This window comes from Neopelma chrysocephalum, unplaced genomic scaffold (genome assembly GCF_003984885.1).
Source record: "Neopelma chrysocephalum unplaced genomic scaffold, ASM398488v2 Primary Assembly neopelma1_80b, whole genome shotgun sequence".
Lineage (NCBI taxonomy): Eukaryota > Metazoa > Chordata > Aves > Passeriformes > Pipridae > Neopelma > Neopelma chrysocephalum.
The window spans coordinates 6914149-6929701 of NW_020897742.1; the positions used below are offsets into that span (position 1 = coordinate 6914149).

A 15553-nucleotide genomic window follows, 5' to 3' on the forward strand; every position below is an offset into this window, starting at 1 on the left:
GTTACTCCTCTTTCATAACACAGTTTTAAGAAAGAGATCGTCAAGGAAGCAGATGGCTGAGAAATGTATGTCCAGTCTTTCTCTTCTTTCCCAAACACGCAAGCACCCATCTGTTACTGAAAAGAAGAAGAAAAGCCTTTGCAGTTGTTCTGGACAGAACCACTTACTTGTTGGCAAAAACAGACTATTGGAGCCTATCATGAAAGAAAAGGAGTTGTCGAATCTTTGCTAAGGTCTAAACAGCTAACAATGCAGAACCAAGAGAAATGTCTGAATGGTTGAAGAACGACTGTAGCATCTCTCATCTAAGAGAGAGCCTGAACCTGTGTCTCCAGGTATGTGACATGCCATGCCCCTCAAGGAGATGGGAGGGGAAATAAAGGACACCTAGAAAAAAAAAAAGGAAAAAAGGGAAGAGAGCTTAATCCAGAGTAGGTATAACCACAGCTAAGAATAAACTGCTGGAAAAGGAGTGGTTTACCTGAGCACCATGCCTAGCACTGTCCAAAACATGCCACCAGCCAAGACAATTCCAAAATCCAGAAACTACATGTGGGCTACTAAACAAAGATTCAGTAAAATGGTGGAGAGAAGCATCTTTGTTATTTCCCTTTTACTTAGTGACATTGCTGCACATATACGTAAAAGCCACAACTTGCAATTTCTTGGATTTGGCAGCTGAACGGAGTTCTTCAAACACACATTAAAAATAGAAGTCTGACCATGGTTGAATAATAGGGTTTCCCAGCAGGCTCCTTGAATTAACAGATTTCAACAGAAATTGAGAAGGATTTTAAATTACTTTTCCATTCAAAGGTCTCTTCACAATTGGAAATCCCAATCTGGACGAAGTCTGTCAGCAAATTAGTGTAGAGTATAGAGTGCCAAAAGGAACTGTCTAAGACTGTTCTGCAAGCATTTGTTTGTTTATATGTATTGCACTCCTGATATGTACAAATCCTGTATTCTTGAATAGAAACTCCCAGCAAACAATGTATTTTACTTGGCTCCTTATGCTCTTATGTTCCATTTGCAGATGATGGAATTTATCTCAAACTTTTCTGACTACTCTAATTTGATAGAATCACAGAAGAGTAATAGTTGAATCATGAAGGGATCTTATCAGAATGTCTAGATCAGGCCCTACTCTGCTCAAAGATTAGTCAACTACAGCAGGTTGTGCAGGACCTTATCCAGTTGTATTTCAAGGGTCTCCAAGGCTGAAGACTCCACAACCTCTCTGGGACACCTATTTCAGTGTCTGACCAATGTCACTGTAAAGAAGTTATTTCTTATATTTAAGTGGAACTTCTTGTCTTTCAGTTTGTGCCCATTGCTACTTGATTTTCCTGGGCAGCACTGAAAAGATGCTGTTTCCATGGTCTTTTACTACCTTAATTCCTTCTGGTATTTACACATACTGATAAGATCTACTGAGCCTTCTTTCCTCCAGATTAAACAAGTCCAGCTCTCTCAGCCTCTCCTTGTATGACACATCCTCCATTCTCTTAATTATCTTTGTGACCCTTCACTGAACTTTCTCCAGTTATATGCGTGTATCTCTTGTGCTGGGGGGCTCAGAACAGGTCTAAAGGTGTGGTTTCACCCCTCACTAGAGAGGAAGAATCCCTTCTCTTGACCTACTGGCAATGCTTGATGTTGTTGGCTGCCTTTTCTGCAACTGCACATTGCTGGTTCGTGGTCAACATTTTGTCCACCGAAAGCCCTAGGTCCTTTTCTGCAAAGCTGCTTCCCAGGCTTCAGTGTGTACTAGTGCATGGGGTTAATCCTCACCTGCTGCAGCACTTGGCATTTTCCTTTGTTGAATTTTATGAGGTTCATGAACAAGAGTCAGCCCATTTCTTCAGCCCGTCAGTGTCCCTCTGAATGTCAACACATCCATCTGATCTCAGCCACTCCTCTTAACCTTGGATTGTCTGGAAACTTGCTGCGAGTACACTCTATCCTCATCATTGAGGTCCTTAATGAGGAGAATAAACAGTACCCCCATGGTACTGCATGAGTGACTGGCCTCCAGCAGCACTTCGTGCCCAGCCCAGCCCTTTGAGCCCAGACATTCATTCAGTTTTCAGTCCACCTCACTGTTCATTTATCTAGTCTGCACTTCATTAGTTTGCCCGTGTGGATGTTACAGGACACAACACTGAAAGCCTTGTTAAAGCCAAAACAAACAACACGCACCACTCTCCTCTCATCTGCAAAGCCAGTTGTTTCATCGCACAAGGATGTCAGATTGGTCAGGTGAGGTTTCCTCCATTTATATACGTGTTGATTCTTATTCATTCTGTCCATGATAGATTTGAAAATATTTTCCGTGAGGATTCTCCTTCTTGCCTTTCTGGAATACAGGTGGGATATTTGCTTTCTTACAGTCCCCAGGAACCTCCTCTGATTTTCACAACCTTACAGATAAAATTGAGAGCAGCCCTGCATGCATGATTGAATCCCACCAAATCCTACGGACTTGTGTACCCTCTATTTGTTTAAATGTTTCCTAACTCAATCCTCTTCCATGAGGTTAAGACTTCAGAGCTCCAGACTTTTCCACTGATCTCCATGGCCTAGGATCCCTGAAAGCAAATCTTACCAGTAAAAACCGAGGCAAATTATTTAGTTTTGTGGTATAAATAATTCAGTTTAATTTAGTTGTAATATATCTTGTATCTGAATTAGAAGTAGCAAATCAATGCAGGCAAATGACTGAGTGATGCCTCTTGAGCAACCTGCACTCAAACAACACCTGTCTAAAACTACTGTTCTTAGTGGTGAACCATACATGGACATTAAAAGATAAAAACTGTTAGAAGTAGCTGAGGACAATTCCCTGCAGGATCATATTGGGATATTTGCAACATAAATCTAGATTAGGGAAAGAAAGAAGAATGATAAATCCCTCACAAAACTGGAACAATATTTTAATAATCATGAAAAAGTCATATTCCTCTTTGTGGAAAGAATAAGGGGAAAGCATTTTTTTTTCCAAATAAAATCCATAACTTTTATACCTAAATACTGCAGATAATGCAAGAATGAAAGCAATCATCTTCATGCCTTTGAGAACTGAGTTTTGAAGTTTCTGATCGAATTCCTGTTATTGTACTGTTAAGGAAGTGGCCTTGTTCGCTGAGCTAAAGCAACACTGGAAGAGCTTCCTGTTTAAAACAGCAGGGAGTGCAGTCCTAAGAACATCAATCACATGGCTCATGGTATTAACTTGACTGGAGCATTGCAGGAACAGGGCTCCAGTCAGCTTCAAGGGTCCCCTGCAGGGTTATAAATGGCAAGATCCTGAAGTTAGTATTTCTTCACTGTGACACAATAACTCTCTAATAGAAATGAGTACAGTTAGGAAGAGATTGAACAACTTTACAGCACTAGGGAATTGGATCAGTGGTTTAGCATTCTCTCTCTCCTTAGCATCTTTCAGAAAAGTGCAAAACTTTGAGAGGTCAATTATATAATAATCTACACATAAATTTCTTCCATAGAACAGATAATAATTGCTTAGCTTAATAACTAAAAGTGCGAGGCTTAAAGATTTATATCCTTTGCAATTTTAAATTATCTCTACTGTTGCTAGTATTTTTAAAATGCCTTTAAGAAGGCTTTTATTTTCTGGTAGTGATTTCCACAGAATAGCTATGTACTTTTAAATTTGTTGTCTGTTCTACATTCTTTCACAAAATGTCTAGACAAGGAGACATAGTGGTCCTATGAAATCTTTATTACTCAATTCTTTATTAAAAGTAAATGCGATCATGATTTGTCAATAAAAATGTCAAAACTAGGAGCAGGATGATCAAAACAAGTGGTGACGACAGATAGATTTCCACTCTACAACAGGGATCTATGGACAAAACATCATGAAATGGACTATTCTAACTTCCATAACAGTTGATGTTATGAACAGATTTTGTTATATGGAGACATATATCCTAATCTTCATAGAAGTGATGAAGGTGTTACTGACTCAAAGCAAGAGAAGAAATAATGCCTTTTCATTCAATCTTTCATTACCCTAAATATCCACTCCCCCAATTACAGTACAGTTTAGAAACATTACATTTATTTTCATTATAAATATCAATTTCAAAAATCATGGAGAGGATACTAGCCAAATCCTGCTGTTACACATAGAATAGAGGGTCAAAAGAATGAAGCACAGCAGGAATAAATGTATCTAATGTGATAATGATTTATCTGAACCGTTGAGGAAATAAAAGAACTTATATGTCAATTTATATATATCAATTGCATATTCAATTTACTAAAATGCTTCTTTAGTTTCCCAGATAGGTTTTCTGAAAGATAAATTTATATCCTAGAGTGTTTCAGGTTCACATAGTGCAATTTTAGAGGCAATACTGTTTGACTGAATGGTTGAACTTTATGCAAATAGCTTCACTTATGCAAGTAACACCACTTACATAAATGGGACACATATCTGAGCTTGCATATGACTTAAAGCAGCTCTCAGAAACCTGAGTGCTAGTAAGCATCTCTGACTACCATTCTCAGAACATTATTTATTAAAGTTTCGGGCATGTTGTTAGGAGGACTACATTATTATGACTATTATCTCACATATTTGCATTTGGAGAATGCTCACATGCTTGCAGAGGGACACTTAGCAGACAGAACATCAAGCTAAGATACAATGAACAAAATTAAACTTCAATGAAGTATTTTTATGCTCAGTGTCTGGTGGTGTGAGGTTCTTGGTCCATTTCCTCTAGGGTCTCTATCTCCGAGCTGAGCAGCCTGTCCTGAACAGTGAAGTCTCACCCACTAAACAGGTAGCAACAGCTTCTTGCTTGTCGCACAAAGCAAGAGAAAGGCATTGATGATACAGGAGAGTCCTAAAACAATTGCAGAAACATTCAGGCTCTGATCAAGTGACAAGTTCAATTGCACTGGGCTGTTCCTGGATGCAGCTGACACGTTGAACATCCCAAGTACCTACTTTCTGTTCACACTCAACCCGGTTCTGCCGCACACCACCAGTTCTGGCCACTAAACAGTCCATCATGACCTACTGGCTGGCAAAGAGGAGGTCCTTTAAGCTGTACTGACTGATACTCTTAGAGTCAAATGTAGCAAGGGAGGAATTTTAAGAGCAGTAGTCCCAAGAGTATGTAGAGAAAATAATAGGAACGATGAGAGAGGCGGGAATGAAGTGTTGCATGTCCAACCCTATCCTTTCTAGTGCTGTTATGTGCAATTTTTATAAAGAATTTTAAATGAATAGCAGACAAGAAAACTAATAAAATGTATGAACACTGAAGATGTCTTATGACAGAAACTAAAATAATGTTCAAAAAATAGGATAATTTAAACTCAAATGAACGTACTAGACTAACACCAGAACCTCCTCAGGGAAAATTTCCTACTTCTTACTGAACAGAAATACTATCAGGACTGAACATGATAATGCATAAGAACAGGGAGAACCATCCCAAACTAAGTAGCAACAACCATATGGACTGAGAAAGCTATTTAGACTGAGCCAGTCCAGGGGGACAAAAAAAGAAAATTCCATAGTTCTTCCTTTCTCTCCTTTAAATTAACTGTGAACTTGAAGCAACTGATAGGAAAACTTACTTGGTAAGCTTAAATTGCAATTTTGTTGTTTTGTTATTTTGCATCCCCTCCTACATTTCAACCTTTGCTCTTAGAATAAACTCACTTTACTCTGGAAACTTATCTTGGCATTAAAAACAACACTAAAGCAACTCTGGGATGAATAAGGCATATTATTATTTAAAAAACAATTAATCCAAATAAAGAAGAGTCTTAGTCCTATCTTTTTGCACTCACCTAGGGTGATTAGGAACTCAGCTCTCTAAGTGGCAAGGATCAGTTTGAGAACCTGTTATATCTGATATCAAGGAAAGTCAGGTCTCCCCTTTCAGCCAAGGAGACATGATACAAAGACAGCCCAGAAACCTGAGAAACTTTTAAAAGCTGTTATTTCTAACCCCTGCTGTTACCATATGATAGAAAATAAAACTAAATTATATATTCACTGTACCTTTATTCATATATATTTAATCTGAGTATGATTGGGTTTTTTATAGTTAAATCAATAAAAAGGTAGACTTCTCAGTTCTTTACTACTGTTTCATAGTAGTAGGTTCCTTGCAAGGTTATCACCAGCCTCTCCCATCCACTGCCACTCCCACATCTAATTAAACTCAAAATGACTGTTCTTAAACTCATAACTTAGCTTTGAAGTTCATTGCTTTTATTTCAGTTCTGAAGAAAGAGCTTCTGTTCTCTAAACTTTTCAATTATCAAAGTGACAACAATACTCCAACTGCATGTGGCATTACTTATTACACTTTGGAAAGCTGTACACTGTCAGTTTGTACTGTTTCTCCATAAAGAATTTTTGAGTAGAATTTGCTTTGAAAAGGCAACTCACTCATTTATCAGAGTAACTTCTTGTTGAAGTCAGTTGGTTTGTCCTTGTCATGAAAGGAGGAAGTTCCTTTAGCAAGGAAATTATAATTTCTAAAACCTGCACCTGAGAGTTGATATTTACAGCTGAACAGTAAGCTTTAGTCAGCTTTCACTCAACTTTCTTTAGAAGCTCTGCCTGATTTTGTTAACAGACTTTGTGTTATAATTAAAAACCTATATGGTCTCATCTGAATGTGACCGTATGTTTTTGAGACACATGGATGCATGTTCCCGTAAGAGAATTTCCAAGAAGTAAACACTTAGAGGAAAGTTGATTCAAATCAGTTTTATGATAGAAACTGATTGCTATCTGAAAACCAGCATCTGTAAGACCAGAATAAGTCAAAAATCTGAAGCCAAAGTGCTAAAAGACCCAAAGGGAGATTTTGTGTATCTTGTATTTAAACTGTAGAAAGGTATTTATATTTTTCCTAATAAGTAGAGAGACAAACAAACGTTACTAGAACTGGCAAGCAACAGTATCATTCTACTTATATTAAAAGGAATCACACTGAGCACAAAATTATCAAAATAGCAGAAATGGTTAATTAAAGATTATATTAGTTCAGAAAACAGCTGATGCATGCGAAGCTTACTGTGCTGTAAAGAATATTTGAAGAGAGGGCAAAAGACTGCTTTGGAGGAAGGGTGAGGCAAAAATACAAATACCAAAATTTCAACAGTAGATTTTTAAATGAAAAGTATTTACACTTGACTGGCATCAGCTTTTGCAGAAATATTCTTCTCTTTGGAATGAAGTCTCAGATATTTCAGGGTAAGCAAAGCCAATAAGACTTTACTGTGGAAAAGTGGTTGACTCTCTATAGCTAACACTGAAACCCATTTTCCTTTTCATTTATTTTGCTAAAAGAAGTTTCAATAATTGTTCCTATTTTCTGACTGTGAATGTGTTCCCGGAATGGCCCTATCAAACAAACAGAGGAAAAAGAACTGTACACAATGGTGCATCTAGTAACTTTATCCCTTCCTGTCTTCTGCTACAGTGCTCCTCTTTTTGTTATTTTATTGTAGAATGTTATGTGGGAAGGCTGGTATTGTAAGCACCTGAGTATCTTAAATTCTCATTCAAATAAACAAAATTTACAGGAAGCCTCTAGTGTTTGTTACATCATTCTGTCAGATTAAGGAATGTGAGGTAGGTCTGAGAGATGCCTTTGAGATTATTTTTGTACCCAAGAAATATAAGCATGTACGGGATCATAAAAACTTAATTGTAGAACATCAAAAGTTTTTCATGGCATGCCAAGCCACTCTCCAGGGATTACATGCTCTCCTGCATTTTAACTGACAGTCTTTGGTGGAAAAAATTTCCTTGTGGAAGAACCACTTCTTGTTCACTTACATGAAAATATTTAAAACAGGAGGAAAGTAAGTAATGTTTATTGAAAACTACCTGATTCATGTGAAATATTATAGGTTCACTACTCTTGGTACATCAGCTTCTGTGTATCACTCATCAGCCTTCTTTTTTCACAGCATCCTTTAACTTTCAGGACTAACTATACTGTTACTGTGCCAATGTGATGCAGAACGGTGCCTGTTGCCAGACAATGCTTCACCTTCCCACACTCAACACAATATTCTCACACAGGCAGGAAGTTCTCTGAAAGCATCTGTAATAAAATCTTCTTTCAAATTAAAAAAAAAAAAAGGAAAAGCAGAAGACCTAGTTTTACTGCAGTGCCCAGGACAGCCCTTACCATACATTATACAGCAGATATCAAAGACAAGCTCGTTTTCTCTGGCAGAAATTGCTCATTTTCCTGTTACTTTCTTCTTGACCAACATTTGTACTCTTCACTTTTAATTGCAAACATAGATTTTCAGCTCTCTGGGGCAGGACCCCTTTTGTTCTTCCATGTAACCAATCTCCTCTGTCATTACAAAGGGACTATTATTTTGTGACTGTTTTCAAGATATATTTCTGTGGTGTCGTCTTCCCCAACACACACCTTCCTAAATAAGAGCACAGGTAAATCTTCTCAAAACATGGCATTTCTTCAGTGGAAACTTGTGAAAGACATAATTATGTAACTTAATGCCACAGTTGCAAACTATTTATATGGATACTGTGATATACAATACAGATGTATCTTTCATATATAAACCCCTAAGATCCTAGGAGTCATGCAGGATTGTTATTTTCTGTTATTTTTGTTATTTTGTTATTTTCTGAGCATTGGAAGAACTGACAAAAAAATAGAAATTACCAGAAAAATAAAGGGCTGTGTTTTAAACCCAACTGACATTTATGCTGTGATATCATGAGCTTGTTCTCAGGCATTTTGTTAATCAAAAGTAAGGAGTTCATTCAGTAGGTCAATTATTTGGTGCGAGTACTTCATCAAAGTGTCAGTAATGGCACCTCCATGGATTTATACAGACGCACCAGACTAATTTCTTGTGACTAGACTGATTCAGAATTAGCTATCAGTCTTTCCTAAAGCAGGGTTTTTGTGGTTTCACTCAAGAATGTTTAGGTTAAGATTACCAAAGATTTCTTTGTGAAGGTACGTGTCTCCTTAAGAAAAGAAAATTAGATAAAAAGAGCTTAGTCTTCATATGCTTACATACATATGTATAGTGTAATGAAGACTGTATTGAGCCTAGGGCACTGCACTCCTATGAAGTTATTCACACGTATATATAATTTTCAGGTTTATATATGATTTTACATATTTTTTTCTGATTCAGAATTAATTGGGAAAAGTTTAGTTTTTTCTCCTTTCTGAAAGCAGCTCTCATTGTTTTACTACAAGAACATTATGCTATTGCTTCTGAAGCTGCATATGCTACCACAGTTGTAATTGCCTGTCATGCAGTGAAGAAATCTAATTAAAACCACTTATTTGCACCTATTAACCAGTCTCTTTAAGTGCAGACAAAAGACCTTACCACAAGCTAAAACATAAGTACAGAGTGAGGTCTGCAATTCAGTAAGAGAAACAATGGGTGTTTTCAGATAATTACACTTACCTCCACTTTCCTGCTACTACCAATTAGCATTAAACACAAACTTATATGGCTATGTAAAACACTACACCTAGCCACTACTCGAGACACATTTAGACTGTTAACATGATATTAGTCAAGGCATTTCATCTTTCACACACTTTAAAGTCTGTCATACCTTTTGTGTTGAGGAAAAATTGCTGATTGCAGTGTGGTTTAGAGGTGTAACACACAGTAATTATAAAAAATGTTTGATAAAGTGCATGGGATAACCTGCAGTTTTATCTCAAGAGACACAGGGTTCTTGAGCAGTTTTATAGATAAGAGCAGAATATTCCTTCAGAACCTCCTTCACCACATCTTTTAGAACAACTAATATTTCAGTTATTTCATATGAAAGAAAAAGTCTAGAGAAAGCTCTAATCTAAAAGAGGCAGGCAGGGGACTAAACCAGAATGATTTAATAAGTAGCCTACTGCACCAGCTCATCTGATAGAGTTTGCTGCACTTCCCTAACATGGTGCCTTCACTCAAGACCTCACTCTGTATCCCATTGTATAGTGTTGACTGGACAGGTGGAAGAGTTGTTCTGTGTACCAATTCAGTACTTTTGGCAATACTGCATCACTTCTTGCTTTCTTCAAGGAAATGACACTGCTAGACTGAATCCACAGAAAAAGTACTCATGCTTATGTCATGTCAGGTTTCTGTACTTAAAAAACAGGCCACTAATAAACTAAAAACTGTGGCTTACAGCCACAGATGGAATTCCTTAAGTCAAGGGGTGGCTGAAGGAACAGGGATATTTTTATCCATTTTTTTTTGCAACTACTTCAGGGTTCTAGGCCACCCTCACGTCCTGTGTGTATCCACCACTCACCCACTTCTGTGTACGCAGCTGCTGAGTGCCCATGTGCTCGTCCTATGGAAGTGGCCATGGTTGGGAGCTGGATGGGCGGCTGGGCTTTGTTATCTCAACATTTATCTGCATCCACACGGTTTTGTTACCTTCTGTGACAGACGCATCCACAGCTGCCACCTGTACCGCTGGGCACTGACCGCGCCGGGACCGCACTCCCTGTCCCGCTGTCTCTGTCAGGCTGTCCCTGCCTCCTCACCCCGCTCAGGAAGGTGCCGCTTCCCATCAGGTCCTGCATCCATCACCACCCACGCCCTCAGCGCTCGTCCCGCACACCTGGGCACAGATCAGTGCTCAGAATCACAGAATCAACCAGGTTGGAAAAGACCCCTGAGATCATCAAGTCCAACCTATGACCGAACACCACCATGTCAGCTAAACCATGGCACCGAGTACCTCGTCCAGTCTCTTCTTAAACACCTCCAGGGATGGTGACTCCACCACCTTCCTGTGCAGCCCCTTCCAACGTGTAATCCCTCTTTCTGTGCAGAAATTCCTCCTAATGCCCAAGCTAACCCCCCCAGGTGCAGTTCGGGCCGGGCGCGGCCGCCGGGCGCCCTGCGCGGTACCTGCGCGGTGCGCGCAGCCCCGCCCGCCCTCAGCGCGGAGCGGCCGCCGGGCGGGGCCGCCTGGTCCCGCCCATCCCGGCGGGGGGCGGGGATTGGGCGAGCCCGCCTGTCAGTCGTCGGCGGGGCCGCGCGCGGGTTGGCCGGCGGCGCTGTCAGTCAGCGGCGGGGCCGCGCCCGCCCCTTGTTGTCACGGCGCCGTGCGGGGCTGGGGCCGCTCGCGCCGCCGTTGTTGCCGCCGCCGCCGCCGCCGCGGGAGCCCGGGCGGGGAGCGGCTGCCCGGCCTCGCCATGGCCACCAGCACCACGGGCTCCACGCTGCTGCAGCCCATCAGCAACGCCGTGCGCCTGCCCGTCGACCAGGTGAGGATGGGAGGTGCCCGCCCCGCCACCGCCGCTCCCAGGGGCTCGCCGGGGAGGGACCGCACCGCGCCCCCGCTCCGTGCCGTCCCCCCGCGGCCCCTCCATCCGTCCGTCCGTCCGTCCGTGGGGTCGGGGCAGGGCGGGCAGCGCCCGCAGCGGGAGGCGGCCGCGGTTCCCCTCCGCGGGCGGGGGGCGCCGGGGCGCGGCCGCTCTCCGCAGGCAGGTGCGCCCGCCCGCCCGGTCCAGCATCCCGCCCGCATCCCACCGCATCCCACCCGCGTCCCGCCCGGCCCTGCCGCGCCCCAACTTGTTGGCATCGCGCGTCGGCCAGATGTGCCTCCACAGCTGGGAGCGCGGCCGGTATCGGCTCCAGCGATGCGAAGGTTCGGTAATAATTGCCAATGCAAAGCAGCGCGCTGCGCCTGGATGCGCCTGCCAGGGGGTTTTACACGCGGCGTTAAAAATGTGCGCCGCACACAATGCTACTGGGCGTCCGTATGTACTTTGGAGGCAGAGCGTTTCTGTGGTATCTATTGTCCCAGTGATATAAAAATTCCTGAAGGCTGTTATTCCTGTTATCTTCACGAAGCATCAGAAGATTACAAGATAAGATTGGGAAACTGAGGTTTGCGGAGTTTAATCACTGAAGTTGGACCAGAATGTTTGTTTATGGGGGAACTGGTCTAGACCTCCTAAATCTACATAATATTAATGTGTTTAGGAATACATAAGAAAAGTAACCTGAAGTAACTCCTCCTATAAATTTTGCAGCACCAAGAAATTCCATATTAGGAATTTCTTTTTTTTTTAAAGCCCCCATTAATGTGTGTGTGAGTGAAACATATCAAGGAAAACAGTCTGTGCTTCTGTAGAGAGAGACTTTGATGGTTTGGTTTTATGAAATATACCTAATAAGTGAGAAAAGTAACTGGAAATAAAATACAAAAGAAGGAGCATGTCTAGTGAAAGCATTTAGGAAGTGACTGAGCTACACACTTAATTCTTTTTTTTTTTTCCTGCCCCACTCCCCTAGCTGTTTATTTGAATGGAACCCTAGTTAAGGATGCACATGAAAAAGTACCTTCTAGAAAACTGATGAAAGCGGGCAAGTTGAAATTGAGCTTACAGTGATGGAATGGATACTGTGCACCCCTGGCAATGATACCCGTGTCTGGGATCGATGGCACCACGTGGCTGGGTGCCTCATACCTGCAAGCTGTAAGCTGCAAGCTGCTCTTGCCGGGTGCCATGTGTTTATTTCCATGAAGCATGTAGCTTCTACAGGGTGCTGCAAGCTAAATAAGAGTTGATTGTCTTTTTATGGCATGATGCTGGTGGTGTATAATTATCTACTCATAATAGCAGTCATAAATTTAATTGTTTTATGACATAGTGTGGCTTCTACCAAATTGTTTTAAATATTGTGGATATGGCATTTTGATGACAATGAAGTTACTTTTTACTGGAAAACTTCCCTGTATTGAATGTTTCGCAACAGATGCTCCTGTAAAGCCAAGGTTTTATGAAGTACACTTTGAGGTCTGTTGAAGCTTTTGGGAGCAATCACAATGAAGGATGACTAAACGTGTAGTTTAGAAGATGGTTATAAGCAGTTAGAAGTCAGACATACGTTGTTTTTGGACATCAGTGGACTATACATAATACAGGTCCAGTTGCATATGAAGAGCACTGATTGTGACTGGAGTATGAATTGAAGAGTTATAAAATTACGCTGCACTGAGGAGAATACATCTATAATGGATAAAAAAAAAAGCAAAGTTAGTTTATTGTAACCTCTCAACTCAAGAGTCTATCTTGATAGTAAGTTTGTAATACAGAAAGAATGTGAAATGTGTTCAGTGTAATCAAATCAAAGATAGTGAAGGAGAGAATGAGGGCAGAGAAGAAAGTGCTGATACTCTTTGGTGTGTTTGCCTGAAGATTGTGCGTGACATTTGGTGATAGTATACACATAGTCAGTATGAAAATGTAGCAGTGCTTTGAGAAAATAACAGAAGAATAAAAGTATTCTGATTAGTGGGTTATTTCTACTATTGATCCAAATCTGTACTATGACTACAGTCATACCAATACAGCAGCTGCTTGAAAGGGACACTCCAGTATAATACTGGCACTTGGAACTGCTGAAAATGAATGGGTTTTGTTTCTCCACTTCTGTATTTCAGTTTAGACCACAAGCAGATACTAATCTTTGTATCAAAAATGTTGCTTAAATTGTGACTTAAGTCATTGCTGTCTAATTATCCTGCTAAGGCATGTAACTCCTGGAAGACAAATCCAGGTAGCATGTGTCGACATTATTCCACTCTCGGGATGTTCAAACAAATGAAGAGAAGAACCTTGCCTATTTGGCAGTGAATGGAAGGAGAAATGTAAGTTAAAGGTGAAGCTGCTGTCTCTAAGATTAATCAATCAGATCCACACAGAGATGTGGATCTCACAAGTGTGAGAAATCGATTACTTTTTGACTTAGTGCTTGGCAGAACTAGAGGTAGAGATCTGTTTGAGAATGGTGTTGGTTATGTGCACATTGGAGATCAGTGCAAAAGATGAAGGATGAGCTCCACTAGAGCCATTTGACACAGCAGTCTCCTCTATGTGCTCATCTGTGTTGCAAAAGAGAAGCTTTGTTGCTTTAACAGTTTGCTGTTCCTAGACTTTTCTTCTTGTATTGGAGTACTGGGTAGCTAAGGGAATGGAAAGCTTGTTTTCCCCTTTTGTATGTATCCCCCAACAAGGTATTATGCAGTAATTTGTTGCTATATTAACCCTTCCATTGGCTCTTGTTTTGTCTTGCACCAAGTTAACTGAAATGGCTATCTGGAAAAGCTAATGTGGTTTTTATAGTCTTCTTGTGCCAATTCTTCTGTTATTTTTAGTCATTTGATGCAAGGGAAGATGCTTGGTGTGAGCAAGAACCTACAGCAACCTTACATACCTTTTATTTTGTAGTAGGAAAAAAATCACTGCTTGGGAGTGAAAAGCCTCATAAAAACTGTATCTTTTCATGTCTTGGAGAACCTAAGTTGCCTACTCAGCAAAGAAAGCATTCTGTTGACAACTATCACCTTGGGTCCTTAAAGTTAATGAAGGAGTGAATAAATATTAATGCACAGCAATATTCCTTCTGTCTTCTTAGAGGAGAGAGGGAATAAAAGTAGTTAGGTCCTTTCCACCTCTGACAGCTTCCCAAGAAGTATTGGAAGGTTCATTGTAAAAACTTGGCTGGTAGAGTATCACATGTTGTGTAATGGATCAAGGTTGCAACTTAAATTATTTCACTGTGGTTATGTCTCTCACCTAGCCTTATGTTTTTCCTACCTGTTCTCATGTCATATTTGTGTCTCTCCTGGTTTCTTCTTTCTCTAAGGTGAAGCTTGACAAATAGGGTGTTGGACCTTGGTCCATTTCTAATTCTGTCACTATCTTGCTGATTTTTTTGTTGCCAAATTACTTTTCCTGATAACTTGTCAGCTTACTTGTCATTAAATTGGAAAGATTTAAATTTACTGTGACAGTGATTCTAGGAGAGAGAAACTCTCATCTTGGCTTTTAGGTCTCTGTAGGGTAAGGTGAGTTCAGAGAATAATCTTTGCTTTCACTGCTTCCACCAGAGGGAGCAAAATTTTTTACCGAAAACGGGCAGAAATTACAGAAGTTATTACTACCCTTCATTTGCTGTAGAAACAGATAACTTGTAGTAGAGGAATAGCTGAGCAGGGGAGATCGGAGATTGACTATGACAATATGTAAGCATCAACTTTTTACATGGGTTGTCTAAGAGATTGAACTTGAGATCCTGAAATGTGGTCTGAACTAAGATAATTTCAGTGATTCTCTTCTAGATAAGAAAAGAAAGAATGTGGCTCCAACTGCTAACAGCATAGCTGTGTGAAGATATGTGGACCCAATAAAATGTCATGCTTATGATTATGCACTTCACTTAAAATCCAGCATGTAAAGACAAGCAGTGTTTTTTCAACAAAACTGAAAGAAAAAAAAATTGTGTTAGTTCCACATTTGTCTTGGGTTTTGGTTTGTTTTTTTTTTTTTTTCCCCAGTCTAATTTTAGCTTTTATTTGGTTAAATTTGCTCATTTGTGTAGAATAAATACGATTTTCTATGTGAGTGCCATCAATCATCAAAGAATCTAAATTGACCTTTTTTTAATAAGAATAGGCATAAAAATCCAGGTCCTCCTAAATGTGAACTGTATAAACCATATGAGC

General features: G+C 40.5%; 1 protein-coding gene across 2 annotated transcripts in view; it reads left to right on the plus strand.

Moving 5' to 3' along the window:
* The first annotated feature begins 11175 nt into the window (after window positions 1-11175).
* The window catches only part of MBOAT2 (membrane bound O-acyltransferase domain containing 2), a 98786-nt gene continuing 94408 nt past the window's right edge, over window positions 11176-15553 (plus strand). For both annotated transcript variants that reach the window (XM_027690195.1, XM_027690196.1), the window contains exon 1: window positions 11176-11303. In XM_027690195.1, the coding sequence (XP_027545996.1) occupies window positions 11232-11303 (72 nt within the window). In that variant the 5' untranslated portion in view covers window positions 11176-11231. The remainder of the gene's footprint in view (window positions 11304-15553) is intronic.